The 27,125-nt window shown below is 39.4% G+C and overlaps 2 protein-coding genes across 3 annotated transcripts in view; one reads left to right on the top strand and one right to left on the bottom strand.

Annotated features, from left to right (window-relative positions):
• CNTRL (centriolin) overlaps positions 1-1,998 on the bottom strand; it is a 28,442-nt gene extending 26,444 nt beyond the window's left edge. Inside the window, exon 1 of one of the 2 annotated variants that reach the window (XM_082067933.1) lies at positions 756-1,998. The gene's annotated coding sequence lies outside the window, so the exon portion shown is untranslated. The remainder of the gene's footprint in view (positions 1-755) is intronic. The other variant, XM_082067934.1, reaches the window with a different exon arrangement.
• On the top strand, positions 766-25,611 carry C5 (complement C5; the record flags this gene model as incomplete). The annotated part of the gene is made up of 41 exons (XM_082067645.1): positions 766-842; positions 4,090-4,282; positions 4,575-4,737; positions 4,849-4,919; positions 5,523-5,614; positions 6,013-6,095; positions 6,492-6,582; positions 6,906-7,011; positions 7,553-7,679; positions 7,973-8,088; positions 8,288-8,488; positions 9,081-9,284; positions 9,750-9,959; positions 10,117-10,266; positions 11,561-11,690; positions 11,793-11,858; positions 12,415-12,615; positions 12,801-12,891; positions 13,279-13,355; positions 14,508-14,647; positions 15,248-15,466; positions 16,008-16,068; positions 16,419-16,508; positions 16,772-16,984; positions 17,129-17,204; positions 17,876-18,035; positions 18,293-18,388; positions 18,686-18,857; positions 19,405-19,610; positions 20,228-20,380; positions 20,748-20,810; positions 21,053-21,134; positions 21,790-21,841; positions 22,157-22,259; positions 22,426-22,500; positions 22,597-22,702; positions 23,638-23,724; positions 24,012-24,101; positions 24,631-24,714; positions 24,816-24,954; positions 25,237-25,611. The coding sequence occupies 41 exons, from the start codon at positions 766-768 to the stop codon at positions 25,364-25,366; spliced, it is 5,046 nt and encodes a 1,681-aa protein (XP_081923771.1). The 3' UTR covers positions 25,367-25,611.
• Between the last annotated feature and the right edge of the window lie 1,514 nt (positions 25,612-27,125).

Genomic DNA, 27,125 nt, shown 5'->3' with positions numbered 1-27,125 from the left:
TAAAGTCCTTGTAGGAACTGTCTTCAAGGGACACGCTTTTACAAAAACCAAGTTAAAAAAAAAAAAAAAAAAAGAACATTTTAGGACATTCCAGAAGATAAATATATGCTTTTAGGGAGCTTCGAGCTATATGAGGGATTACATTGTGTCTTGAGTTGATTTTCTTCATTAAAATCGATTTTTTTCCCCAAAAAGAGAGCGCCACTCTCTTCTGCCCAACACGTGCAGGCACAACTCATTCGAGGCCAGGAACCCGAGTCTGGAAGGGGCAGGAAGATAGTGGTGAGCTAATGAAAAGCTATTTTGGGGAAGTTTCGTCACATTTAAAGAGAGCAGCTGGGCATTTTAACGGGCTTCCTTGAGAACACATTGTGGTTTTGCACTGAACCCCCCCCCCACACCCCTCAGGTTGGAGCGGGGGGGAGCGCCGGGCGGACCTGCCCAGGGGGAGCCCCGAGCCCGGCGGGGAGCACACGGGCAGCGGGGCCGTCCCTCCCTCCCGCCTCCCGTTAACGGCCGCGCACCCGCCGCAGCTCCATCCGCCACCGCCGAACCACCGGCCGCTCCCGCCCGCCCCTGACAGGACCGCGAACCCGGCTGAGCTCCCTCCGCGGAGCCGGGTGCGGGGCAGCTCCGCGCCCCAGCCCGCAGCGAGGAGAGGTACCCCGGAGAGTGCCCCGGGAACCCCGGTACGCGCTGAACGGGGATCCCGGTCCCGCCGAGGGCGGTTCCCCTCAGGCCGCCGCTTTGATTACCTGCGTTGACATGGTAACGCCGTTTCACCGCTTCCCGCCCGCCGGGGCAGTGGCGGGCAGGGCGGCCTCTGGGCGACTCCGATCAAGGTACCGGCTCCCAACGCACCCCACTCCCGCCTCCCTTCCTCCGCCGACCGCTCGTCGTCTCCACCAGTCGCCAGGCCTGAGGTGCTGCGGTTCCTTTAAGAGCCCGGCGTGAGGAGCCGAGACGACGCCATTTTGTCTGGGTGTTGGTCGGCGACGGGTGAACGGCCCCGGGGAAGGGGCGGGGCGGGCCCTCGCGGAGCCACGCCCCTTTCCCGCCCGTGATGGCGCCCGCAGCGCGTGCGCTGCCGCTTCCCGCCGGTAGTGGCCGCTTCACCTCAGCGGCGTCCTCGGCTGCGAGAGGGAAGATTCTGAGAGAGTTTCTTCTAAATAAAGCCCAAATCACTGTATAAATATCAAGTCTGCTCTGGTAATAGCTGGGTTTGGTTGCTTTGTTGTTTTTTTGTCCGTGCTTTATGTATCTGTTTATATCTCATATTAGTCTGTCAGTGTAAAATGGGTTTTACTCTGGAGCATTCTATGTCGCTTTGGAAATACGTACTACATTGAATCATGATAACGTGGTAGGCCTCAATTGCTGCCATTTTCACAGGAGTGTTGAAATAAATCTCACGTAAAGTTTTGGGTGGTGTTTGGAATCTGTATAAATAGCTGTGAAATGTAGGGCCTTGTTTGGCATTAGTGGTAGATATTTGGGCATTAGTTTTAATAATATTAAGCAACTTACATTACGTGTACATTATTATATAGATTTCATCCTATATATTGTTGCTTCCCTTGTAAGCTTATTGTGTATGTTGAGAAGCGCATGTTTGCCTTCTTGTAATTTAATTTCCTATTGATCAGAAATAGTTTTGTAAATGTCTTTCCCGTAAACGTTGACTACTGTATTTGTTTAAACTTGCACAACTTCAGTTTAACTTTTCACAAACTCATTTGCTGAGGTCCTGTGCTCAGATATCAGACATGCCAAGGTTTTGTCTCTAATGCTTTTTTTTGCAAATGCTGTGTAAAATAGTACATCTTGAGATGTGCTCTTATATTTTCATATTGCAGTTTTATTTGTAATGGAAGTGCTCAGAAAGTTGGCATAACCAGGAATACAAGTGGCTAAAAGAAATTTGCAAGTGAAGGCTTATTAAAACAAAAAAAAATCTGGTCTAACCATATCAGCACATTATGTTTGATAGAATTTAAATGCTTTTTTTCCCCTTCAAATGGAAATTTAAAATGACTTGGGTTTAAATAAAAAATATTTTCTGAAGGACAAACAATCTGATTTTTGTTGGGTGTTTTTTTGCCACCTCTGAAAATGATATTTTTAATGTAGCTATCAGAGGGAGAGACTGATACAGGATTGCTCTGAACAGATTAAAAAATTGAAATTTTGAATTTAAAAATTCCTAAGTTTAGCTGTTGTGGCTTCCCGGGGGCAATAATGTTTTAGTAGAAGATGATCTGCAATTAATAATTAACTGTGAGTGGAGCATGTTGGTGGTGTTTCTGCTCACCAACAGCAGAAGCCAAACACAGTTTAATCCAGAATTGTTAGCATTTATGGTTTGCTGTTTGTTGTCATAGACACTATGACTATTTTAATGTGTTTTTTTGTTTTTCTGTTTTCTGGAACAACTTTTGGCCAAGAGAAAACGTAAGTAAAGCAAATATAGAATTTACCGGAAATATTATTTGATTCTTGCCTGCTATTTTAGGTAAATAGATACAGTTTCAGTAGAACCAATACAAAAGGTGCTGTCCAAACTGATGTGTTTTCACAAGCAAAATTCTCACTGGTCTGTGTGGGACTAATGCTAGAAAAATGGCTGATGCTTCTGGAATTACTGTATTTGCTGCCACAGAATGAGATTTTCTGCATTGCCTGAAGACAGATACTTTCCTACAGTCTGATGAAAGCTCTTACTTAAATGTTTATTTACAGTTGTAGTTGGTGGTGCTTTTTTGATTCTTATATCTGTTAATAATGGTGTATAGAAAGCAGCCAACCTAAGTGCTTTTGGCATTTCAGAAAAAGAAGGGCACATATATCAAGTGTTTTGTTCAATGGCAAGTATTTTAGCTACATTATGTGGCCGGGTACTAAAGCCTGGCTTGTACTTTTGTGGAGCGATGCATACTTTAGTTTATAAAGTGCTGAAGAAATTAGAGTATTCCTGAACAAATTTGTTCACGTTAGGCTTTACTGTAAGTTGCCCCATTCATTGCAGTAAGAACTGGTGGGGAAACAACACAAGTGTGCTGTTTGGGGGGTTAGTGTTTTGGGGTTTAATTTGGCAAAAGGAATAATTATTTCCATGTAAATAACCTGTTTTAGTAGACCAGCTTTTGTGTCTGCAAAATCAAATCCATAAGCATTACCTAACCTGTTCACAGAATCACAGAATGTCAGGGATTGGAAGGGACCAGGAAAGCTCATCCAGTCCAGCCCCCCGCCGGAGCAGGAACACCCAGATGAGGTTACACAGGAAGGTGTCCAGGCGGGTTGGAATGTCTCCAGAGTAGGAGACTCCACAACCTCCCTGGGCAGCCTGTTCCAGTGTCTGTCACCCTTACTGAGAAGAACCTCTTGTGTTCCAGTTTGAACCCATTACCCCTTGTCCTATCATTGGTTGTCACCGAGAAGAGCCTGGCTCCATCCTCCTGACACTCACCCTTTCTATATCTGTAAACATTAATGAGGTCACCCCTCAGTCTCCTCTTGTCCAGCTCCAGAGCCCCAGCTTCCTCAGCCTTTCCTCACACGGGAGATGCTCTAATCCCCCCATCATCTTTGTTGCCCTGCACTGGACTCTCTCCAGCAGTTCCCTGTCCTTATGGAAACTGAGGGGCCCAGAGCTGGACACAATATTCCAGATGTGGTCTCACCAGGGCAGAGTAGAAGGGAAGGAGAACCTCTCTGGACCTGCTAAACACCCCCTTTCTAATACATCCCAGGTACCATTGGCTTCCTGGCCACAAGGGCCCAGTGCTGGCTCATGGTCATCCTGCTGTCCCCAGGACCCCCAGGTCCCTTTCCCCTACACTGCTCTCCAACAGGTCATTCCCCAACTTATACTGGAACCTGGGGTTGTTCCTACTGTTATTTGGTAATGTTACATTACAGTTTTCATAAAAATTATAATGACTGGGGCTCTGTTGTTTTTAACTAGTGTCTTTGAGTAACTTTACCTGATTATCTTGTTTGCTCTAACAGTGAATTACAAATGGAAGTAAGAAGTCCAAAAGAAGTGTAGTTACATTGCCCTTTTATTGTTTTATATTTCATATGCAGGTATGTTCTTACAGCACCAAAGATCTTCCGAGCTGGGGCATCTGAGAAAGTCGTAGTTCAGGCTTTTGGTTTTGAGAAGGAATTTCCAGTCAATATTGCCATAAAAAGCTTTCCAGATAAGATTACTGTTTATTCTTCTGGTCATATTTCTTTAACTCCAGCCAACAAATTCCAGGATGCTGCAACTTTAACAGTAAGGAATTCAGGCTTTACTTGCAGTGTTTTTATTGTCACATTTGCTATTTGAGTTCTGGACGTATACAAAATGCAAGATTTCAAAATATCTGTTTGTAGCTTAATACTCCAGACTGTCATCTATGATGTAAGCAAGAATAAGCCCTTGTGGGTGTTGATGTTTTTATTTAATAATAATTAACAAAAGAACACTAATTGCTATTCAGATAATCTTTTCAACAAAAAATACTGTAGAGAAAAATACTTGAAAAATATTTTAATATTATTTTAAAATCTTTAATCTTCCCCAGCTTCAACCAACAGATTTACCAAGAACAGAGGATTCAGTCAATTACGTGTATTTGGAAGCTGTTTCTCCACATTTTACAAGACTAAAAAAAATTCCTGTTTCCTATGAGAACGGGTTTCTTTTTATTCATACAGACAAACCAATTTATACTCCTGATCAGTCAGGTAAATAATGCTCATTTCTCTTGGCTGTTACTTACTTTTTAAAGTCTGTTGACATTGCCAAGGAATTGGGATTTAAATGTCATTTGAGATTTATTGTAACAATTTTTACAGTGAAAGTCAGAGTTTACTCTCTGAATGAAGAACTGCAGCCAGCTCGGCGTGAAACTGTCCTAACCTTTGTGGTAAGTTATCATTGATTCCATTATTATTCTTCTGTATATCACAAAAACAATAAATGTAGTTGGAGAGTAAATCAGCATTGCAATCAATATTTAACAAAACTGTTAGATATGTTTGCAGGTAGCCAGACATCTTTAAAAAGATCTAAAAATGACTTTTGCTTTTTAAGTCCAGATCTGAAGTTGTTACAGAATGGAAGATAAAAATAATGTGGATTATCTTTAACATCTGAGGAAAGGATTTTTGAGGGAATTTTAATAATATGATTTTCATACTGTTGTTTATTTCATTGAAGATATAAAATAATCAGTGTCTATCATACTGTATTTTTTAGCCTTTAATAATAGGGTTGGTATTACAGTAACTTTCTGCAATTTTGAGCATTGTGTAGTAACAGCCATTAATTGTAAGGACCACAATAAAATGTTCTATCGGAATGTTGGTTCGAGTTGTTTCTAAATTGATTGTGTTCTCTTGCTGTGAAATGAGCAGAAGTCTTAGAAAAATACGTTATGGGCAGGTTTCCACTGAAATCACTGAATGGAGGTTTTCCTTTTGATGAGAATGATCTGTAGCTGCTGACTCTTTCCTGTTATGATTTAAAGGATCCTGAAGGAGTAAAAGTGGATATTGTAGAAGAAGAAGATTTCACTGGAATAGTTTCTTTTCCTGACTTCAAGATTCCTCCTAATCCTAAGTAGATTTATTTATTGCTTTTTGAGAATTATTAACATAATATTGCCTTTTCTTAGACTGCTAGATTGTCTTTTGCCTTTTTTTTAATTTAAGTGCAAGATACTGCATTTGCAGACTACAAAATGTGTCTCTGCTTGTAACTATACAACAAAAATAGTTATTGTATAAATAATGGCATATTCTTTTCCAGTTTATTTCAGTGCTTTAAAATAACTTTCAATAATTATTAAAGTATCAAAGCAGAATCTTCTCAAAGTAGGCATTGGACTTGTGCAAAAACTGGGTGCAGAATTTTTCTCTCTACATAATTATTAACATGAAATATTGTTAAGTAGTAATACTAATTTTTGTCTTTGACATTAATTTTTATCTTTAAAAATGTTTGTTGCCATTTTGTAGGTATGGAATTTGGAAGATTGAAGCCAAGTATAAGAAGAATTTCGTAACCTCAGCTGTTGCAAAATTTGAGGTTAAGGAATATGGTAAGTTGTGCCTGTACTGTGAACCTTTATTTTTATATATTTTTTTCAGTGAAATCACAGAATCACAGAATGTGAGGGATTGGAAGGGATCTTGAAAGCTCATCCAGTCCAGTCCCCCCACTGGAGCAGGAACACCCAGATGAGGTTACACAGGAAGGTGTCCAGGAGGGTTTGGATGTCTCCAGAGTAGGAGACTCCTGCAGATAACTTAGGGCTTTAGGACTTGTGCTTCGTTGTGCACCAGCTGACAGCTGTGTTTTGGGGCTATAATACTGTAAATCAAATCACTCTAAACCAACATGATTCTTTGTTATACAGAGGTGTCTTTCTGGGTACCCGTGGCTTAGTGTACAAAACCACGTCTAAGTGGCTTTTTCTTTTCTACTCAATTTTCAGCAATGCCAAGCTTTTCCATCGCCATAGAGCCAGAAAGTAACTTTATTAGTTCTGATAAGTTTGAGAACTTCAGGATTGTTGTGAAAGCCAGGTAAGGAAATTTGGCTTTAGTTTCTACATGTGTGTGTACCTCTTCTTCTTTTAACTGAAGAGTGATTCTCCCATGTCCAGAAGTTTACTCTTTTACTTCCTCAAGAGGCCCTATTATCAGAATCCTTTCTGCTCTGTAAGACAACTAAGTGACCCTTTTTAGAACTCTTACAAAGTGATGATTTTTCAACAGAAGTGTTTAAAACTGCACAGACATTTGTTTTCTATCTCTTGCCTAGGAAATTACTTTTCTTCAAAAACAAATGCTTTGTTGCAGCCATTAAAGTAATCTGAAAAGTATTTATATTGTTGTTTTGTTCTCAGCTATTTTTATAACAAAAGGCTTCCAAGTGCTGATGTTTTTCTTCGTTTTGGAATAATAGAAGAAAGTGAAAAAAGGATGATGCCTCGTGCAATGCATGTAACTAGGGTAAGAAGAAACAAGCCTAGTTTGTATAGATTTCATATGCTGAGTTCAGAACTGATCCAATTCCAATAAAGCTTTCCTGTTAAATTTTATGAGAATGGGCTCCAACTCCTAGTTCGCATTGACAGCTATTCAGTGTCAGCTTTTCCTACGTAATCCTACCACTGGGGTCATAGAAATGCACTTTAAAATGAAACTCAGAGGCAGCATCTGAGACAGAATGTAATTTCAGTCTGGCCTTTTTGATGTAGTCACTGAAGAATTTTAAAAGGCATTATCGTTCGTCATTTAGTGAAGATATCTTGGTGTTATTGCTTCCTCTTGTTGGGCCTGCATGCAGACTTTGCAATATGTGCTATTGGTTGATTAATTATCAGCAATTTCAGGGAATAAAGAATTCTTCATTAAAACATCTCCACCTTTGATTTCCTCTGAAAATGGACAATGGACAGAAACCTGTTGAATATAGGATTTATGTATAGTGCATCTATATAGTATTTCTAAATTATTGACTATTAAATAATGACTTGTATTTCTTCTTCAGATTGAAAATGGAGTTGCTGCGATCAATTTTAACAGTAAGCAAGCAGTGAGTTTTATAGGGTTTCAAAGTCTGGAAGAATTGGATGGGTCATATTTATATATTGTGGCATCAGTGTTGGAGTCTGAGGGTAAGTAGCTTTTTATTTTTTTTTTTTTAACATATCTGCAAATGTAAACAGAGAGAGTCGAGGTCTTCTTCCAAGAACTTACAAGGAAGAATAGTCCATCTGTCCTTGTGAAAGTGCTTTGGGGTTAAACCTTTTTTCTTTCTGGCTGTTTGTTTGCACAACAGTGCTAGGAGGTGACTCTTTAGATGCAAGGGCTTCACTATAACAGACAGATTGTGCTGATCTTTGAAGGCAAGTAGAGAAAACACAGGTTCTAGGATGTGATTATTAAAAGGGGCATCATATTTTGTCAGGTGGCCTCAGTGGTGAAGCAGAATTTGCTGGAGTCAGGTTTGCTGTATCTCCTTATAAATTGAGTTTGATTGCTACTCCTCTCTTTGTGAAGCCTGGGCTCCCATTCTTCATTAAGGTTAGTTAACATAAGCAGTATCATTGCACATTACAACATAAAACCCAACCTTCAAAAGCCTTATCATTTTTTCTGTGTACTACTGTAGGTCTTAACTTGCTTTTAATGTCCATTGTCCGTTCACACGGACAGCTTGGAAGTTTTATCCTTGAAAAATATCTCCATTTGTATAGGAAATGTTCTCTACTGTGATGAACAGGTGCAGGTGAAAGATACAGGAGATCACTTTGTTGGAAATGTCCCTATAACCATCTCTGCAAAATCGGTCGGTGAACAAACAGATGAGACCGAGCTGATATCGGAGCATTCGGAGTCTAGGAGAAGAAAAACAAGTATGAATGATGGAACTGCTTTGTTTGTTGTTAATATCCCATCTGACTGCAAAATATTGGAATTTCAAGTGAGTTAAATTGTTCCATTAATTTATTTCTTCAAGAGTTTAATCCTGTACTTTCATGACTGTACAATACTGCTGGGAAGATTTTACACTCCAGAGTTAATAGTCTATGAACTTAGAGACTGTTACAAATAATCACTTATGAAATGTAAGTGCTATAATGAAACACTACTTCTCTATTAAGTTCTATATTAGATTATTCTGAAACAAAATATCCTAATTTGTCACATTTCTTTCATAATAATTATTAACTAAAACGCTAAATGAATTGTGTGAAAACAAATCTCTCAGAGAGCTTCCCTGACTGTGTAGGGAGGCATATCATTATCCTTTTCTTCTCTGTTTATTTATGTAAGTGCTTCTACACCACCATTTTAGAAGCAACTTGATACTTATAGATCTTTTTATTAAAGAAAATGTAGAAATCTTGAGTCGAATTTTGTTTTATGAATCTCTCCGAATAATATGTTACAGAATGCTTTTAATACTGTTTTCTTAAGTATAATTCTGTACTTAACTATTTAGTAGCCAGGAGACGCAGTTTTTTGTTTCCTCCTTTACTAACAAAAATTTCAGTCATTTATTATCTTTTCAGGTGAAAACTGCAGATCCACATCTCTCAGATGAAAACCAAGCAAGTAAAACCTATGAAGCGAAAGCTTATTCCTCCTTAAGTCAGAGTTATCTATATATTGACTGGGCTTCAAACTACAAAATACTAGAAGTAGGAGATTTCGTAAATATCAATGTATATCCACACAGTCGGTATATTCATAAAATACATCACTACAGCTATTTGGTAAGTAACAGATGTTTCTACACAAAATACTGGATTGTGATTTAATGTATGCTCCTAGCTGAAAAACCTCAACAATCAAGAATTATCCTCAGCATATAGAATACATGCAGCTCCAACAACTATTCCTTCCACATACCATCTGTCAGACTTACAGTAAAAAAATCAGTAATAGGCTCATGTTTGAATGATATATTAAGTCTCCATTGTTTTGAATTCTCATCTGACATAGACTGGGATTAAGAACAAGTAGTGCTAGTCAGGAGCTGGAATAGAGAGGAAGATGCACAGAGACAAAACTTCCTTTGAGGTGGTGAGGGACAGAGCGACCTTCCCTTGAACTACACCCACTGGTCCCAAGTGCATTTGTGTTGGATTGTATCAAAACGCAAGTAATTATTACATATAAGAAACACATTAAATCTAAAAAGTTACTTTTTTAAATTCTCCATCATTTTCCTCTTATAGATCACATCAAAAGGGAAGATAGTAAGCTTTGGAACTCAGAAGAGAATGGAGGATTTGGAATATGAACATCTAACTTTTCAGATAACCCAAGAAATGGTTCCTTCAGCGCGTCTTATTGTTTATTACATAGTCATGGGAGAAGAAGCTGCTGAGTTAGTAGCTGATTCGATATGGCTGAATGTGGAACAGAAGTGTGGGAATAGTCTTGATGTGAGTAGCAAGCTAAGTGCTAAAATTTGTGGGTGTGCATTCATTTTATGGTCAGATTTCAGCTTGGAATTACACGTGTTCTTTAGCACTTCCTCGACTTATTGAAGCGTCTGCTTCATGAGCTTTTAAATAACCAATATTTCTTTTCAATTTATAGATTAGGCTGCAGTCAAGCAAAGAGATACTGAAACCAGGAGAAGCCATATCACTTGACATGAAAACAGAATTCAGTTCCTTTGTTGCTTTGTCATCTATTGACAAGGCTGTTTATGGAGTCACAGCAAGCGGAAAGAGAGCAATGGAAAAAGTTAAGTAGCAGCCACAAAAGAAAAAACAAGTTGCTATTTTGTTCATGTTCGTATTCAGGTAGCTGTTATGTGTCATGCATTAAGTAAGCCTGATCTGGATGACCGGGTAGTGAGGTGGACTGCGAACTGGCTGAAGGGAAGAAGCCAGAGAGTTGTGGTCAATGCGATGGAGTCCAGTTGAGGCCTGTATCTAGTGCAGTGCCTCAGGGGTCAGGACTGGGGCCTGTATTATTCAATATATTCATCAATGATTTGGACGAGGGAATAGAGTGACTGTCAGCAAGTTTGCTGATGACACCAAGCTGGGAAGAGTGGCTGACACACCAGAAGGCTGTGCTGCCATCCAGAGACCTGGACAGGCTGGTGAGTTAGGCAGGGAAAGATTTAATGAAATAGAACAAGAGAAAGTGTAGAGTCTTGTATCTGGGTAGGAACAATCCGAGGTTCCAGTATAAATTGGCAAATGAGCTATTAGAGAGCAGTGTAGGGGAAAGGGACCTGGGGGTCCTGGGGACAGCAGGATGACCATGAGCCAGCACTGGGCCCTTGTGGCCAGGAAGGCCAATGGTGCCTGGGGTGTATTAGAAAGGGGGTGTTTAGCAGGTCCAGAGAGGTTCTCCTTCCCCTCTGCTCTGCCCTGGGGAGACCACACCTGGAATATTGTGTCCAGTTGTGGCCCCTCAGTTCCAGCAGGACAGGGAACTGCTGGAGAGAGCCCAGCACAGGGCAACAAAGATGCTGAAGAGAGCGGAGCATCTCCCGTGTGAGGAAAGGCTGAGGAAGCTGGGGCTCTGGAGCTGGACAAGAGGAGACTGAGGGGTGACCTCATTAATGTTTACAGATATAGAAAGGGTGAGTGTCAGGAGGATGGAGCCAGGCTCTTCTCGGTGACAACCAATGATAGGACAAGGGGTAATGAGTTCAAACTGGATCACAAAAAGTTCCACTTAAATTTGAGAAGAAACTTCTTCTCAGTGAGGGTGGCAGAGCCTGGCCCAGGCTGCCCAGGGGGGTTGTGGAGTCTCCTTCTCTGCAGACATTCAAACCCGCCTGGACACCTTCCTGTGTAACCTCATCTGCGTGTTCCTGCTCCGACGGGGGAATTGCACTGGATGAGCTTTCCAGGTCCCTTCCCTTCCAATCCCTGACATTCTGTGATTCTGTGAAGCCTGAAGATAGGCAGTAGAGTGATTCATCTTCCAGACTGAACTGGCACTTCTCCAAGTGTAACTTTCTCATTCATCATTTAATACTCCACATCTTAGTTACCTACTGATGTGGTTTTTTCCTCAGATAATGCTACATTTGGAAAAAAGTGACCTTGGGTGCGGTGCTGGAGGAGGACGGAACAACATTGATGTATTCCGAATGGCTGGGCTTACATTCTTAACTAATGCAAATGCTGATGATTCAAACGAAGCAGGTATATTCCTTTGTTTTGATTTTATGGAATTATTTTAAAGTGGGCTATGCTATTACAAAAAAAGCTCATGTCTTCTGTACTTACTTATTTGTTTTTGAACAGGTGAAACTTGCAATGAAGTTTTAAGAACCAAACGATCTGACTTCAAGGAAAGGATACTCAAAGAAGGTGTTAAAAAAATTTAAAAGTATATAATTAAGAAAAAATAGTCCATTAGAAATCAAGAATCTGAGTGTTTGCTTACTACTTTTAATTATTGTCGTTAACTTAATGTAGTGGAGAGAGACTGACAAATATGGAAGATGATTTTGGAGAGGACCCTATTTAAAAAGCCTCTTAGCCACATGCTGAATTTGAAGTCAACCAGATTTAAATATGTATTGAAAATACAGTATATGTCTAAGATCCTTTCTTTTTCTGAAGAGACATAGGCTGAAAACTCACAATGCTGCCATATCGCAGTGATCAAGCCTGTCAGAAGAACCTTTGACTGTTAAAATGTAATAAAACTCCTCTTATCTAATTTATATTGTTAATTCAGAATAGCAGTGATGAAATGTGTGTCACTAGCTTTTGAATAATGACAAGTTTATATTCATCCTCAAATCTGTACCTTCGCTGAAATTCTGCAGGTTTTAAAAATACATTCAGTATAATGAGTTGAGACACATTTGAAAATAAAAATTTCATCTCAAGGAAGGGAATTATTTTATTATTATTTCAGCATCCAAATACGCGCATCCAGAAGTTCGCAAATGCTGCATGGCTGGAGTGAAAGCGTATCCAGTCAGTGAGACTTGCAGTGATAGAGCTCGACGGATTCGGAGTAACGAAAAGTGCATTTCTGCATTCACAGATTGCTGTGAATTTGCAAACAGGCTGCGGGAGGAAGAGCCCAATAAACTTCTAATATTGGCGAGAATGCGTAAGTATGAGAGCTTGAACTCCGCAGTGGACGTGTGGTGAAACACTTCGAGCAGAACATGGGGCAACTGAGCAGAACACAGTATCACAAAAGAGAATGATTTTGAAGAGTTTCATGGAAGGCCATTGGCAGGTGGTTTGTTGTTAGCTTGGTTGCTTTATACTTGTTTTATTTATGTTCTTCAGATTTTGAGTCTGTCCTGGAACTGGATGAAGCAGAAGTTCGCAGCTACTTCCCTGAAAGCTGGTTATGGGAAGTTCACCAAGTTTCTCCAAGGTACTACTTGTCTCAAATCTGTTACCAACATTCAACTTAGTCATCAGTTTTGTAGAATGTAAATGCTAAAATTGAGGTACGTTGTGTAGCCTTAGTTGTACCCAGGATTCCCTCTAAAACACAGTCTTATACGGACAAACTATTCCTGCCACGTTTTCTTCCATGCAGGATCTGCTGTCTGCTGCCCAGATTGTTGAGTCACTTTTTCTTTCACTTTTGACCTTGTTAAATACCAGTTTTTGTAAAGGCGGCTAAAACCGTGTCTTACCAAGTCTCTCTTAGATACAGGAGTAGCTCTGGGCACATACTGCCTTTGTGCTGATGAGCTGTTGGTGTTAACAGATGGCTTTTGATAACATATACATGTATTAATGCTTCCAAACACAGGTCAAAGACTCTGTCCATCACCTTGCCTGATTCTCTCACTACCTGGGAAGTACAAGGTGTTGGCATTTCTGATAAAGGTGGGTACTGCAACCTAATTAGATCGTAGCTAAAGAATTAGGGAGCTTTTCCATCTGGATTTTGCAGAACCTCTCATTGCAGTATGTTATAAAATGTTAAAATGCTGGTTGATAAGCAGGAAAAGAAAGTGGCAAAGTACCTATTTTGGGAAAAAGGAAATAACTTCGTTTTTTGTTATTAATGTGACTGGGAAGACAAAGTCTATTTTGTGTTCAACAGTGGCCCATAATAAATGACTAAGAAGAATGTAAGAACAAGCAGTGAGTGACTCTTCCCTGGCACAACTTTCCAGTGTCCTGCTATCACACAATCACAGAATGTTAGGGATTGGAAGGGACCTCAAAAGATCATCCAGTCTCCCATTTCCCAAGACTTGGCAAAGATGATGGAGAGCAGCCCAGCAATGACCTCAGCCAGCTCCCTCAGCACCCGCGGGTGCATCCCATCCAGACCCATGGATTTATGGATGTCCAGATTGCCCAACTGCTCCCTAACCCATCTCATCAACACAGGCAAACTCCTCCATTGTCCTGCCTTCCTCTGGGGCCTCAGCGGTACGAGATCCTCAGGACAGCCCTGGCAGAGCAGACAGAGACAAAGACGACATTCAGTAACTCTGCCTTCTCTGTATCTTCTGTCACCAGGGCACCCACCTCGTTCATCAGTGGGCCTACATTGCCTCTGGTGTTAGTTTTATCTGCCATGTATTGGAAAAAGCTCTTCCTGTTGTCCTTGACCCCTCTCACCAGGTTTAATTCTAAGGAGGCCTTAGCTTTCCTAATTGCCTCCCTACACCCTCTGACAACAGCCTGATATTCTCCCCAAGTGGCCAGCCCCTCCTTCCATGATCTAGAAACTCTCCTCTTCCACTTGAGCATACCCAGCAGTCCCTGTGTAATCAATAGCTCAGGGACCCAATGAAAGGAAGAAACAAATTTTCCCGTAGTGCTAACAGAAGAACAGTAGGAGAAAGCAACTTGGAACAGGATGCAAAAGCTTGCTCACTTTTAAAAAAGCTTGGACAATTTGAAAATATGTATTGGAAAATGACACAGCATCAGTAAAGGTGGCAAGTATGGGAAGACTTTTTTGAACTTGTTCATCAGATGGGTGGATCAGATAATCTGCTTTTATGTTTTTTATTTTCATAGGTATATGTGTTGCTGCGCCACTTGAAGTGCCAGTTGTAAAAGATATCTTCCTGAGCGTTTATGTTCCTTATTCTGTGGTGCGAGGAGAACAAATTGAATTAAAAGGATCAGTTTATAACCACAGAGATTCTCCAATTAAGGTAATTTGTGGTCTTAGTGACTTCTACATTTCCCCTGGGAGTATCCAGGATCTGATCCTTGGATCAGATTTCTCCATCCTTCAGCTGGTGTTAGATATGATCTACATAACCGTTTAACAATGAAATCCAGTCATTAATTTTTTCATTTCCAGCCATTCCACTGATTACAGTGTTGTTGTGCTCTTGCAGCTTTGCCTCATGAAAGTTAAAATACAATTTTTCTATTCTAGTTGTTTGGACACAGTGTCAAAAAGCGGTGGGGCTTTTTGAATGACCTGCTCCAGAGCTCACGGGTTACATTGTCCAGGGATTGACTAGAAAAAGGTCTATTTTTCAAGCAATACATTCAGAAGTGCAAAATTATGGTTGAAAAAAATTGAGTACAGTATGCAAAGGTGTGTGTATGAAGCCCAGTATAGGTGTTGCTAATGTTAGTGTGTCTCTAGTGCAAGTAATTCCCAAGTTCGTAACACTTGGTTATTGTAAACAGCAAAGTAGGATTACAGTGTAGAATGCTCGTAGTATTTCAGTGGCTTTAGTATTTCTCTGGTGTTGTACCTGTCATGGAGGTGAAACATATAAAATCCTTCCACATTGCAGTTCTGTGTTAAAATAGCAGCTGGAAATGGAATCTGTGCTTTTGGTTCTGCAACTGCTGGACTGAGGATGCGCAGTTGTAATCTTAAGAATCTCGATGGCGGTTCTTCGGCCCCGGTTACATTCAGAATACTTCCGCTGGAATTAGGCCTTCACACGATCAACTTCACATTGCTGACAGACAGGAGCAGTGAAATTGTAGTTAAAACGCTACGCGTAATGGTAAGAAAAAAAAATCAGAATGTTTGGAATGTTCTTGACTTTCATATTGATTCAGCAAAAAAATATATTAAATCAATATATAAATATTGATTTGGTTTAATATTGTCAGAGTCCAAAATATTGTGTGATATCCTTGAATTCACTGAGGTGTATGCAGTGGAAAAATGCATGACTGAGTATTTGAGTAAGCACATTTTATATCTTGCATATAAGAATTGTCATAAAGATATGGATAGATTATAACTTAGTAAGCACGGAGAATACTGTATTGTAAGTTACTTGGTTCGGATTTTCAACTGCTTAAGCATACTTTATTGAAAGACCTTTTTATTGTCATTTTATACTTTCCTAGGCTTTTGCTTAAATCTTTTGTTAAATATTCTTAAGAATTTTGGGAGACAGATGACAGTATGTAGAACAGTTAAGTAACAATCAACTGCAGAGGAAGTAGAAGGCAGAAATACTATGGTTGTTTCAGCTAATAAATTTCCTTAAGCAAAAGTATTTTCATATTCTACTTCTTTCCTCTTAATCATTTCAGCCAGAAGGTGTTAAGAAAGAGCTGCATGCAGGTTTCACTTTGGATCCACAGGGTGTTTATGGTAAGAGAATTGTCACATGTCTACTTGGTTTATTTTTTCAGCTGCTTTATTAATGAAATTAGAGCATATTCTCATTTAACCAGAGATGAATCTGAAAGTTTAGGTTGAGATCAGACTCCTTTTTCTCAACCAAAAAGGCGAAAGAAAGATCGAAGTGTGTGCATCTGTTCTTTTTCAAAGGCTGATATAGTGTGCATGTGCATTTGGGCATATTTCTAGTTTTCACGTTATCACAAGTATTTTTGCAGCTGACTTCTCAGATAGTTGCAACCTTTAGATCTGGCTATTGCATCTGAATCATCTATTGATTTAGATTGTGCAGTATGAAATATATACATTTTCATTTGCAGGTTCAATCAAGAGACGACAAGAATTTCGATACAAAATCCCACTAAATCTGGTCCCCAAAACAAAAATTGATAGAAGTGTCAGTGTAAAAGGTAAATTGAATTGAAACTTCTAGTCTACTGCATGTGTACTTTCTGTATATTTCTCTTTCTCCTGTTTCATATTCCTTTGTTTAAATTTGTCTCATTTTATTCCTAGGTTCTCCCTTTGAGAAGAGGCTTTGCAAATCACCTTTTTGTGTAGAATTTTGTGTAGAACTCCTATAGAATGATTACTTATAAGTATCAGATTCTGCCCTTGGATTGACTTTCATCATCTCTCATTTAAATAACTTTCGTTTTTTTGATTTCCACAGGGCATCTTATGGGTGAAGCAATTGCCACAGTCCTCAGTCCCAGCGGTCTGGGTGTTCTCACTGCTCTGCCCAAGGGCAGCGCGGAGGCCGAGCTCATAAGCATTGCCCCGGTGTTTTATGTGTTCCACTACTTGGAAGAGTCAAATAACTGGCATTTACTGGGTCCTGAAACCTTAACTTCAAGAACTCGACTGAGGCGGAAGATGAAAGAAGGTAGAAAAATATTACTGCTTCTCTTGCTTCAGAGTTGTAGAGGGGCAGAGACTTTGCTGAATGAGAAGGATATCTGAATGAAAAAATACAATTTTAATAGAAATCTGGTTTTGTAACTTATTTCCTGCCTAATATTTTCCTTAGGAATTGTAAGCATCTTGTCATTTAGAAATTCCGACTTCTCATATAGCATGTGGAAGAATGGGCAAGCTAGCACATGGTGAGTTAAAAAGATCTTTTGATTAGAACGGATGGAAAAGGCTTGTTTCACTCCTTTGCTTTCACATTATAACTAATTTTTGAAGGGTGATACTTTCTAGTAAGTACGAGACGTGAGCTTGATAGTAGATTTAAATGGTGCTTACAACTTAGAGAATATCTTTTGATTGCTTGTTTTCACTTGCCAAATCATACCCTGAAACATGAGAGCAGCCTCACAATCACAGGCCCTGGTTGTGGTGGGGGATTTTAACTTCCCTGATATTTGTTGGAAGGACAACTCAGCCGGCAGCCACAGTCTAGGAGGTTCCTCCAGTGCCTTGACAAGAACTTTCTGATGCAAAGGGTGGAGGAGCCGACTAGAAGAGGGGCATTGCTGGACCTCATCCTCACTAACGAGGAGGGGCTGGTTGAAGCGGTAAAGGTTGAGGGCTGCCTTTCAAGGTCCCTTCCAATCCCTAACATTCTGGGATTCTCTAATCATGATTTAAAATTCAGTAAGCATTGCCCATTTGTTAACATAAATTCAAGATTCATCTGCAATATTTGTTTGAGCTTTGGGAATGTGTAAAATACCTAAATCATAAATAATGCAAATTTGTGCCTAGCATGTAGCAATGTAGCAGTATCTGCTAATCAAAACCAATATGTTTTGTTTGATTTCCTTGGCAGGTTGACAGCTTTTGCTTTAAGGATTCTTGGACAAGTTAATCAATACATAAATCTTGATCAAATTTCTATTTGTAACTCACTTCTGTGGTTGATAGAAAACTGTCAAATGCCGGATGGGTCATTCAGTGAATTTTCAGATTACCAACCAGTGAAACTACAGGTATGAAAACCAAGCCAAAAATGTATGTCGGTTGATTTTACAGTATAATAGTCCTGACTTGCCAATAACCTTATATAATCTTGTCTCTTGTTACAAATGAGCTATTATCTTCAAAAGAGTCAACATATTTTCAGTTTAAACAAAACTGATATTTCTTACAGGAATTTCTGTTTCCTCACCTAAACTGTAAAAAGTTCAATATATTTAAATTAACTGTCGTTTCTATTTTTTTTATATTTACATATTTTATTTTGTAGGGTACATTACCTAGAGAAGCTAAAGAAAAATCTTTGTATCTCACAGCATTTTCTCTCATTGGAATTGAAAAGTCAATTCAAATATGTCCTACTCAGGTAAGTAATATTTTAAATTCTGCCAGCAGTCGTGTTTTCTAATTCTAATTTCTTTCATTTTCTTCAGCATTTCTTCAAAGAAATCAAGAAGCTTTTTAAATTTCAAAGATTAAGATTTATTTGCTTTGTTAGTCTTTGTTTTTCAAAATCAGTAAAAGAACAATAATGAAATTCTGGATCACTTCATCATAAGATATATTGTAGAAGATACTGTGTGTACCTATATTGTCTGGACAGAAGTTGTTTCTTTAACTAGAAGTCCAAGAGGTGTAAGCTGTATCCTGCTCATCCTTTCAGAAAATCCATGATGCTAAAAATAAAGCAGGAGATTATTTGATGAAAAACGTGCGGTCTGCTCAAAGCCCCTTTACTATGGCAATCACTTCGTATGCTCTGGCTCTCGTGGATTTGAACCATCTCTCCGCACGAGCGGCGTTCTCTGCACTGAAGAAAGAAGCGTCTGTCATAGGTATCATTACATTCTCTGACAGTCTGTACTGTAGTTGACTCTCAGGCTGTTTTTGTAGTATTTTTAAATTCTCTAAAGTGATGGTGCTACTTGGAGAGTGAATTTCGCTTTTCCTTGCTTTGACATAAGTGAATTTTCAGTCCTGAGTGGCCTGGTATTTTCGCTAGACTGAATCCTGCTTTCAGCTTTTCAACCGTGCAGTTTCCTGAGCAGGATGCAAGTCAGCGAAGCGTCTGTCACTCCCCATCGTCTCAGTTTGTTCTATCTATCGGCTTCCCTTCTGCGCAATGTCCGTGGTGGATTGCATTTGTCTGCCTCCTCATCCCTGTGACGTGTCCGCTCTCTTCATTGGCTCACAGTGGGATTTTTCACAGTATCTGCAAGTGCTCTCACTTTTGTTCTGTTGGGTTACTAGTGTAAGAGAAGCGTATCTTCATCCTCTGTTAAATCCTGAGCGAGTCCCCACTTTTTTCGTTGACCTTCACCTTGTGTATTCTGGAGAGCTGTCACTGTTTCAATCCCAAACCTTCATTTTATGCTTATGTAGGTGATCCTCCTATCTATCGTTTTTGGAAAAATACTTTCAAAACGCCAGACCAACACACTCCCAGCCCTGTTACTGCACAAATGGTTGAAACTACAGCATATGCCTTGCTTACTACTCTGCTAAGAGGGGACGCAAACTATGCCAAACCAATCATCAAATGGTTGTCTGAAGAGCAAAGATATGGTGGAGGATTTTATTCAACTCAGGTAAGCTTTGAAATTTTTTGTTCTCATTCTTCAAGAACCAAAATCTGAGACACCTTAAGAGGGCAATATAGTGAGAAGACCACATTGACATCCCTATCTGTGGGGTCATCATCAAATGACTGTTGCTATGATGTTCTCTGGCATATACAACTTCTTTTCATGAAGTCTGTTATAAACAGAAATTTGCAAGCTGATTCCGCTGACTTCAGATCTGCTGAATAAAAATAATCATAGGAGGAAAACTGTTTTCCCAAGTTTTTTGTAGAATGGAATATTTCATTTCATGACATGATGTTAGTTCTTGATTTCCACAAAAATGGAATGCAGCATAAGAAGGTATGCAGTTTTCATTGTAAAAACTGTGTTAGTGTGCGTGAACAGACTAAAAGTCAAGTGAAAGTTGCCAGATTTCTGATACATTATCAACTAGTCAGTGAATATAGTGTTTAATATGTTATCAGCACATTAAGTGTTCTGCTGAGACGATGCTAAGCTGTTTAGCTAGAAATGGTTACCATTGTAATCATGGTTAAGCGGCAGAAAATAAATCACTTTGTAATACATTTTTGTTTCTTTTTCATTTCTGGAATCTATTCTTTGTTGTTGATTTCTGGCAGGACACAATTAATGCCCTTGAGGCCTTGACTGAATATTCCCTTCTTGTCAAACGGCTTAGCTTGGACATGAGTGTTAAGGTAGCGTACAAAAACCATGGAAACCTTCAGCTGTTCAAACTGACAGAAGATAACTTCGTGGGAAGAACTTTAACGGTGAGTGAATAGCATCACTTTTGAAAAGTAAAAGCAGAATTCTTAGCAACTTGTTAAATAGTTATTTGAACTTTGAAATTACTACTAAAGGAGCTTTTTCTTTCAGTAAATTGGTAGTAGTCTGGTTTAGTAAATGTTGAAGGATTTTACTTACCTGCTAAATTTAATGCATTTGAACAGTCATTTAAATTTAGTGTCTCTGCTTGTTCCTGTGAAGTTTTTTTTTTGTAGTATCTGTTTGTAGCATCAGACCTTAACATGTGTTTGAAATGTAGAAAGGACAAGCAGATACTCTCACCTGAATTGTTGCTGATAGTGCTGTCTTTGTCATTAACTTACAAGTTTTTGTTTAATATCAATCCTTTAGGTACCTTTGGGTGATGACATATATGTAAGCACTGGAAGCAGCACTGGCATAGCTACAGTAAATGTAAGCATGCAACCATTTTTTTAAATGGAGTCTCTAACGTGGCTCAATTCTCTGTTATCCTGGTGTTTACTCATAGTTTATCATTTATTTACCCTGCTGTGCACCCATCAAAACTAATCATGATGTACAGGCTTGTTTTTACTGCTCTGATGTTCTCCATATTACGAGTTTTCACAGTTTTATGGCAGCTTTGAGGATTGCTTACTGCTTCTGTTTGATCTAATTCATTTGTACATGTGTAGGTGAAGACAGTATATAACACAATTGGTACATCAGAAGAGTCATGTAACTTCGAACTGAAGATTGTTCCAAAGAGAGCTGATGGTAAAGGGTTAATACAGTTTTAAATATTACTACTCAGGTCGGTGCAAAGGAGGGAGTAAAAAAAAAAACCTTACTGCATTTAACGAAGCGTTTCTTGTAAAGAACGGAACTGTAGTAACTTCTTCACTTTCTAAATGCAAAACTGGAAAAGAAATTGCTAGAAACCTTTTTAGCCCTTTGTGAAAATATTATGGTTTTGTGAATAGAATCAATTTTTAATGTATTTCTCTTAGGTGCATTTTTACTCATTTGTGGAAGAGTTTTTGCAGTTGGGGGAGTGAGGAATACAAACTTCTAGCAGAAGAAAGAAATACAATGATGGGTGGAGGGGGGTTTGCAGTGAGTACAAGGTACTAAGAATTCGAGTCCAGTTACAACAGGTATATAGCCACATTCTGAGCTTTTGCCATGGAGTAATTTTAATAACATAAGTACACTATAAAGTACATCAAGCATTAAAGCTGTGATTTCACCTGAATTATAAGTGAAGTTCAATGTTACTTGTTTGTGGCTAGACAATGAGTTCCTATAAAAATAGCCACCAAAACAATTTAAGGAATTATCTTTCAATTATGAAAATGCTGTATGAGAATTCTGGATTGCTGCTTCTGGAGAATTAGAAAATGACTTATTTGACTCTACTTGATCTGAAAAGGTTACAGAAAAGAAGACGGTGAGCCCCTGGGGCGCTTAGAGGCTTGTGCAAAGTAAGTACAGCCGATGGGGTTGTGCTGGTTGGTATGTGTGTGAACGGAATTAGAGACAAAAGTCATGACGTCTTTGGGAGGGTGTTTTTCTTTAATTAATATATGGGTTCTCCTGGAACACAACTATTAAGAAAAGCGTCTTTCTGCATGATGTTGGCATAAATCTGAAATGATTCATCTGAACTATTTTGCATCACTATGGGTTTACTGTGGCCTAAATGTTAGTAGATTTTACCTTAGTTTTCTTCTGGGATCACACTTGAAGATTTATTTTTAATTGCAGCTATGTTTAATATTATTTTAAATCTGTCTTAGGTACAGGCCCGGCGTGGGGGAGCCGCAGTCAGGGTCTGCTCATGCCGTGATGGACATAGGATTGGTCAGTGGATTGGAAGCAAATACAGAAGATTTATCTACTGTAAGTATTACAGAACTTCTTTACTTTGGTTTTGACAGAACTATAATATCTACTGTTCTTCGTCTTTTTCTGTTACTGATTACAAAACCTGCAAGACCATCCAAAAATGTTTAACTTGTACAAAAGATTTTTCTCTGTTGTTTGTTTTTTTCTGTTTCCCCTGCAGCTTGCAAGTGGAGTTGATCAGTTGATAGCAGATTATGAGATAAAAGACGGGCATGTTATTCTGCAGATAGACTCTGTATGTTACCCTTTTCATAACTGTAAGCACTACTTTAACTCTTTGGAATAGTTTTGTTTCCTTTATTGCTTGTTAACTCATGTGTCTTTCAAATAGGTGCCAGCGAATAATTTTCTCTGTGTTGAGTTCCGAATAAGTGAGCTTTTCCAGGTTGGAATGCTGAATCCTGCCACGTTCACTGTGTATGAATATCATGCACCAGGTATGTGTTCACAGAATCACAGAATGTCAGGGGTTGGAAGGGACCTCAAAAGCTCATCCAGTCCAACGCCCGCGGAGCAGGAACACCCAGATGAGGTTACACAGGAAGGTGTCCAGGCGGGTTGGAATGTCTGCAGAGAAGGAGACTTCACAACCCCCCTGGGGAGCCTGGGCCAGGCTCTGGCACCCTCACTGAGAAGAAGTTTCTTCTCAAATTTAAGTGGAACCTTTTGTGTTCCAGTTTGAACCCATTACCCCTTGTCCTGTCATTGGTTGTCACCAAGAAGAGCCTGGCTCCATCCTCCTGACACTCACCCTTTATATATCTGTAAACATGAATGAGGTCATCTTCTGTCACCATGGCACCCACCTCGTTCATCAGTGGCCTGCATTGCCTCTGGTGGTAGTTTTATCTGCCACGTATTGGAAAAAGCTCTTCCTGTTGTCCTTGACCCCTCTCACCAGGTTTAATTCTAAGGAGGCCTTAGCTTTCCTAGTTGCCTCCCTACACCCTCTGACAACAGCCTGATATTCTCCCCAAGTGGCCAGCCCCTCCTTCCATGATCTAGAAACTCTCCTCTTCCACTTGAGCACACCCAGCAGTTCCCTGTTGAACCACGCAGGTCTCCTGGCTCCCTTCCTTGACTTCCTATGTGTCAGGATGCTCTGATCTTGTGAAGAGAAAATCACTTGAGCCCCAGACTCTTTTACCATCCGTCCCAAGGCCTTGAAATCTTTTTTCATTCCATGACTTCAAATTCAAGCTTGTCTTTTAACTCTTCATTCCTCCTTAAAAACTACATTTTTCCTTCTTCCACAGCTTTTTAATCCTTGTTATTTTAAGCTCGGGTAACTTTTGACTCGCAAAGTTTTGATGCTGATTTCTTGGACTTTGATTTTCTACATGTATTTATTATTTCTTTTTGGATCTTCTAGATAAAAGGTGCACTATGTTTTATAACCCCTATGGAAATGAAAAACTTGTGAGATTGTGTGAAGGAGATGAATGCAAATGCATGGAAGGTAAACTTTTTTAAAGGTGTTTTCCCATTTCGCTGGGTGTGAGAAGGTAGTGTAGTGCTTTGGACAAAACCACACTAAACACAAGGGAGAAATCCTCATAAGAACACAGCAGTTATCCTCTCCAAATTTTACACTTAAAAAAATAATAAAAATGTGTGCAGTATGATCATGGATGTCTGACTGGGTTAAGTTCATGTGATTGAGGATGCTATTTTTATTTTAAATATGTTTGATTTGACGATGTGATGACATTATCTTAACGCTGGCTTTTTTCTTTCTCAATGTAGCCGAGTGCAGTAAAGTACAAGAGAGACTGGATCGGTCACTAACTGCTGACACCAGGAGAGAAGCTGCGTGCCAGAGTGATATTGCATACGGTAATATTTGAGTTGTCATTTCACATGCTCTAACTGAAATGTTTACTTGTTTACTACTGCTGCAAAACATTCTGTTCCAATTAGGTCTTTAGTGATTAAAATTCAGCAGGTTTGACAGTGACATATGGTATATGAAGGTGACATTGGAGCAGAGAAGAGAGAGAGCTGCCTGTACCCTCTGCTGAATCAGCCACATAACAGGGTTAGTGCACCAGGGAGCCTGACCTGATGAGTTCTGCTAATGAGCACTGTGTGTCTCTTCCTTGGCACAATTCTAATGGGATTCTGTGCCTTTGGGGTCAGAGGAAGTTGGGGGGCATCAGATGAGAGCAGGGGTAGAGCTTCTGTAGAGCACAGGTAGAATTTGTTACTATTTCTTAGCTTGACGGTGTACAGCTACCCCCATCATTTTCCCAGAAATTACTGTTGTAAAGAGACATTATATTCTCCATCTGAGCATCTGTAAGAGATTTATTATGTGTTGCAGCAACAAGCAATAACAAAAAGTTTGGTTTGTGTTGTTTTACAGTTTATAAAGTGAACATCTTATCTCGCAGCGAAGAAGGTTATTTTGTCAAGTATTCTGCAACTCTTCTGGATCTCTATAAAAGAGGTGAGTGTCCTGTTGATCCCTTGGCTGTGTTTTCTGTCTAATATATGAATTACTAGAAATTCTCTTTGTGAAATTTTCCAATTCTTGACGTTCTACTTCAGGGCAGGCTTTTGCTCAAAAAAATAATGAAGTAACCTTTGTTAAAAAGAAAACCTGTACAGATGTTGAATTGAGCCCAGGAGAGCAGTATTTGATCATGGGAAAAGAAGCCTTGAAGATAAGCATTGGTTACAATTTCAAGTAAGTAACTGACCATGAGAATACGTATAGAATTAATCTTAGTGTGTGCTGAGAAGTGACAAGTGTTTGTATGTAATAATTCATATGTAATATATAATTGATTGAATTTTTAAAGTATTAATTCAACCAGTATTTACACAATGTGTTTTCAGATGTGTACATTTAAAGCAGGATTGTGAACACAAAGCAAGCAATTTCATATTGTGTTGGAGTTTTTCTTCTGTTTTCTGTTTTTCTCCCCAAATCTTAGCAGCAAATGATCATTTTCTGTTGTCCTCTTAGGTTCCAGTACCCTTTGGACTCCAGCACTTGGATCGAGTGGTGGCCTTCAAATACAGCATGTGCATTTTGTCAGGAGTTTTTAAATACAATGGAAGATTTTACTGAAGATCTCATGATCAGTGGCTGTTGATTTACTTGTGGAATTTTAAAATTAAAACTATAGATCAAATCTCATTAAAAAATGTTTAGTAATTCTTTTCTGAACTTAAGATTCATTTATATTATTAGTTCATCTTGAAAAATGGTCTTTTCTTGTACTCCACAGCAATATTCTTGTAACATAGTAATGTTCAAGGTATGGTTTTTAAGCTTGGATTTAGGACAAAAACCTTACTGCAGCCCTACTTCTTTTATAGTGACTATTTTAAATGTTTGGTTTCCAATTTTGTTGTATAAATATATGAATTTATGATGTTAAAAAGCAGTCATGAAGACCTTAACTATACCTGGTGGCATCTCAGTTATGAATATTTCTTACAGTATATGAAAGAATGGACACAGCTCTTGAAACACTCTGAGTTTTCCACTGTGACAGAAACAGCAGAGGGAGCAAGAGAACATCATTTTCATATAGGTCCTGCATAGGATCCTCCTCCCCCCAAAATATTTTAAAAGACATTTTTCAGAAGTTCAGCTACTGAAAATGCCGTATTCATTTCCTAGTGGATGGAAAAATATGTGTTTTCCTGTGTAGTGCCATAATGGTAATTTCAGGTAATTTCTTCATATCACCCAAATTATTTGTCAAAGAAATTCACCTGCCAGGCGGTAACTGCCCCACCGTCTCTGTGATTCTTGGCCAAATTTTCTTCATTTTGGTCAATCAGATTCATCTAAGGTAAGTCATAGTTAACATCTAGAAGGACAATGTAAGAAATTCTATTTAATATATTTCAGTTTAGATGTCATTAATTTCCAAGGAAATTACTCTGTTATAGCCGTATCCCTTGTTGCGAGATGAGGAGAGGGAAATGCCACGGGATTGATTTTAGAACCTACTGCCACACTGACCTTAGTGACTTGTAGTCGGAGAGTTCTCAGGGACTAAGCTACTCACAGGAGTAATCCCAGCAAAAATGGAAACTCTTGGAGTAATCACTGCTTAGATGACTCATCTGTCTTGTGAAATGCAAATTATTTCCCAACACATTCAGTACTTCTGTGCTTGCTGGGGATTCTGGACATCAGAAAGGTCCTTTTAGATCTGAATTGTACACAGTGTTTTTCTGTTCCTTGGTTGTTTATATACGTGGTGTGCAAGTCTCCAAATGTTCCAGGCTTTTAATCACCCACTAATAGCTTTAGTGGTTCCAGAAAAACAGGCACTCGACCGCTGCGCTGTTGTAGTCACTCTGGATGTGGGGTCCCTGCTCTGCCCAGAGAGCTCTGTATTAGCCCAAATTCATTCTCATGTCTCCTACAACAGAGGTGACCGGCCCCATCTACCGATCCTGGGCCGTGGATAAACAGGATTCTTATTATTTATTGACATAACAGCGCATCACAGTCAACCTGGCGTCCAGAGTGAACTGCAGAGTTGTGCCTAGTGATGGGCACGGCTCATCTCTGAGGCAGGACCCGCTAAAGTCAACTAAATTAATTCAGTCATGATACTTGTGTTCCTTTTTAATATATTTCCCAGATTAGCCACAACTTCTTTTGTTATGATGGTACACTCAGAATCTGAAATCATCTGGAAACAGAGAAATATTCACTTCAACACAGTGAGTGTTTTGTTCGGTGTATTTGGGCAATGTAAAGCCAGAATGTCACACCATTTTCTATCTTTGTGTAGCAATGAAAATGCTCAATGGAGGCCCAGCCACTCTCGTGAGTCAGCGGGTGGGATCCTGCACGGGTGGAACAATCCCAAATCCTACCAAATCCTA

The sequence above is a fragment of the Streptopelia decaocto genome (genome assembly GCF_964273445.1).
Source record: "Streptopelia decaocto genome assembly, chromosome: 17".
NCBI classification, from domain to species: domain Eukaryota; kingdom Metazoa; phylum Chordata; class Aves; order Columbiformes; family Columbidae; genus Streptopelia; species Streptopelia decaocto.
Note: the sequence above shows the minus strand (reverse complement) of the source record. Positions and strands in the feature narration are given on the sequence as shown.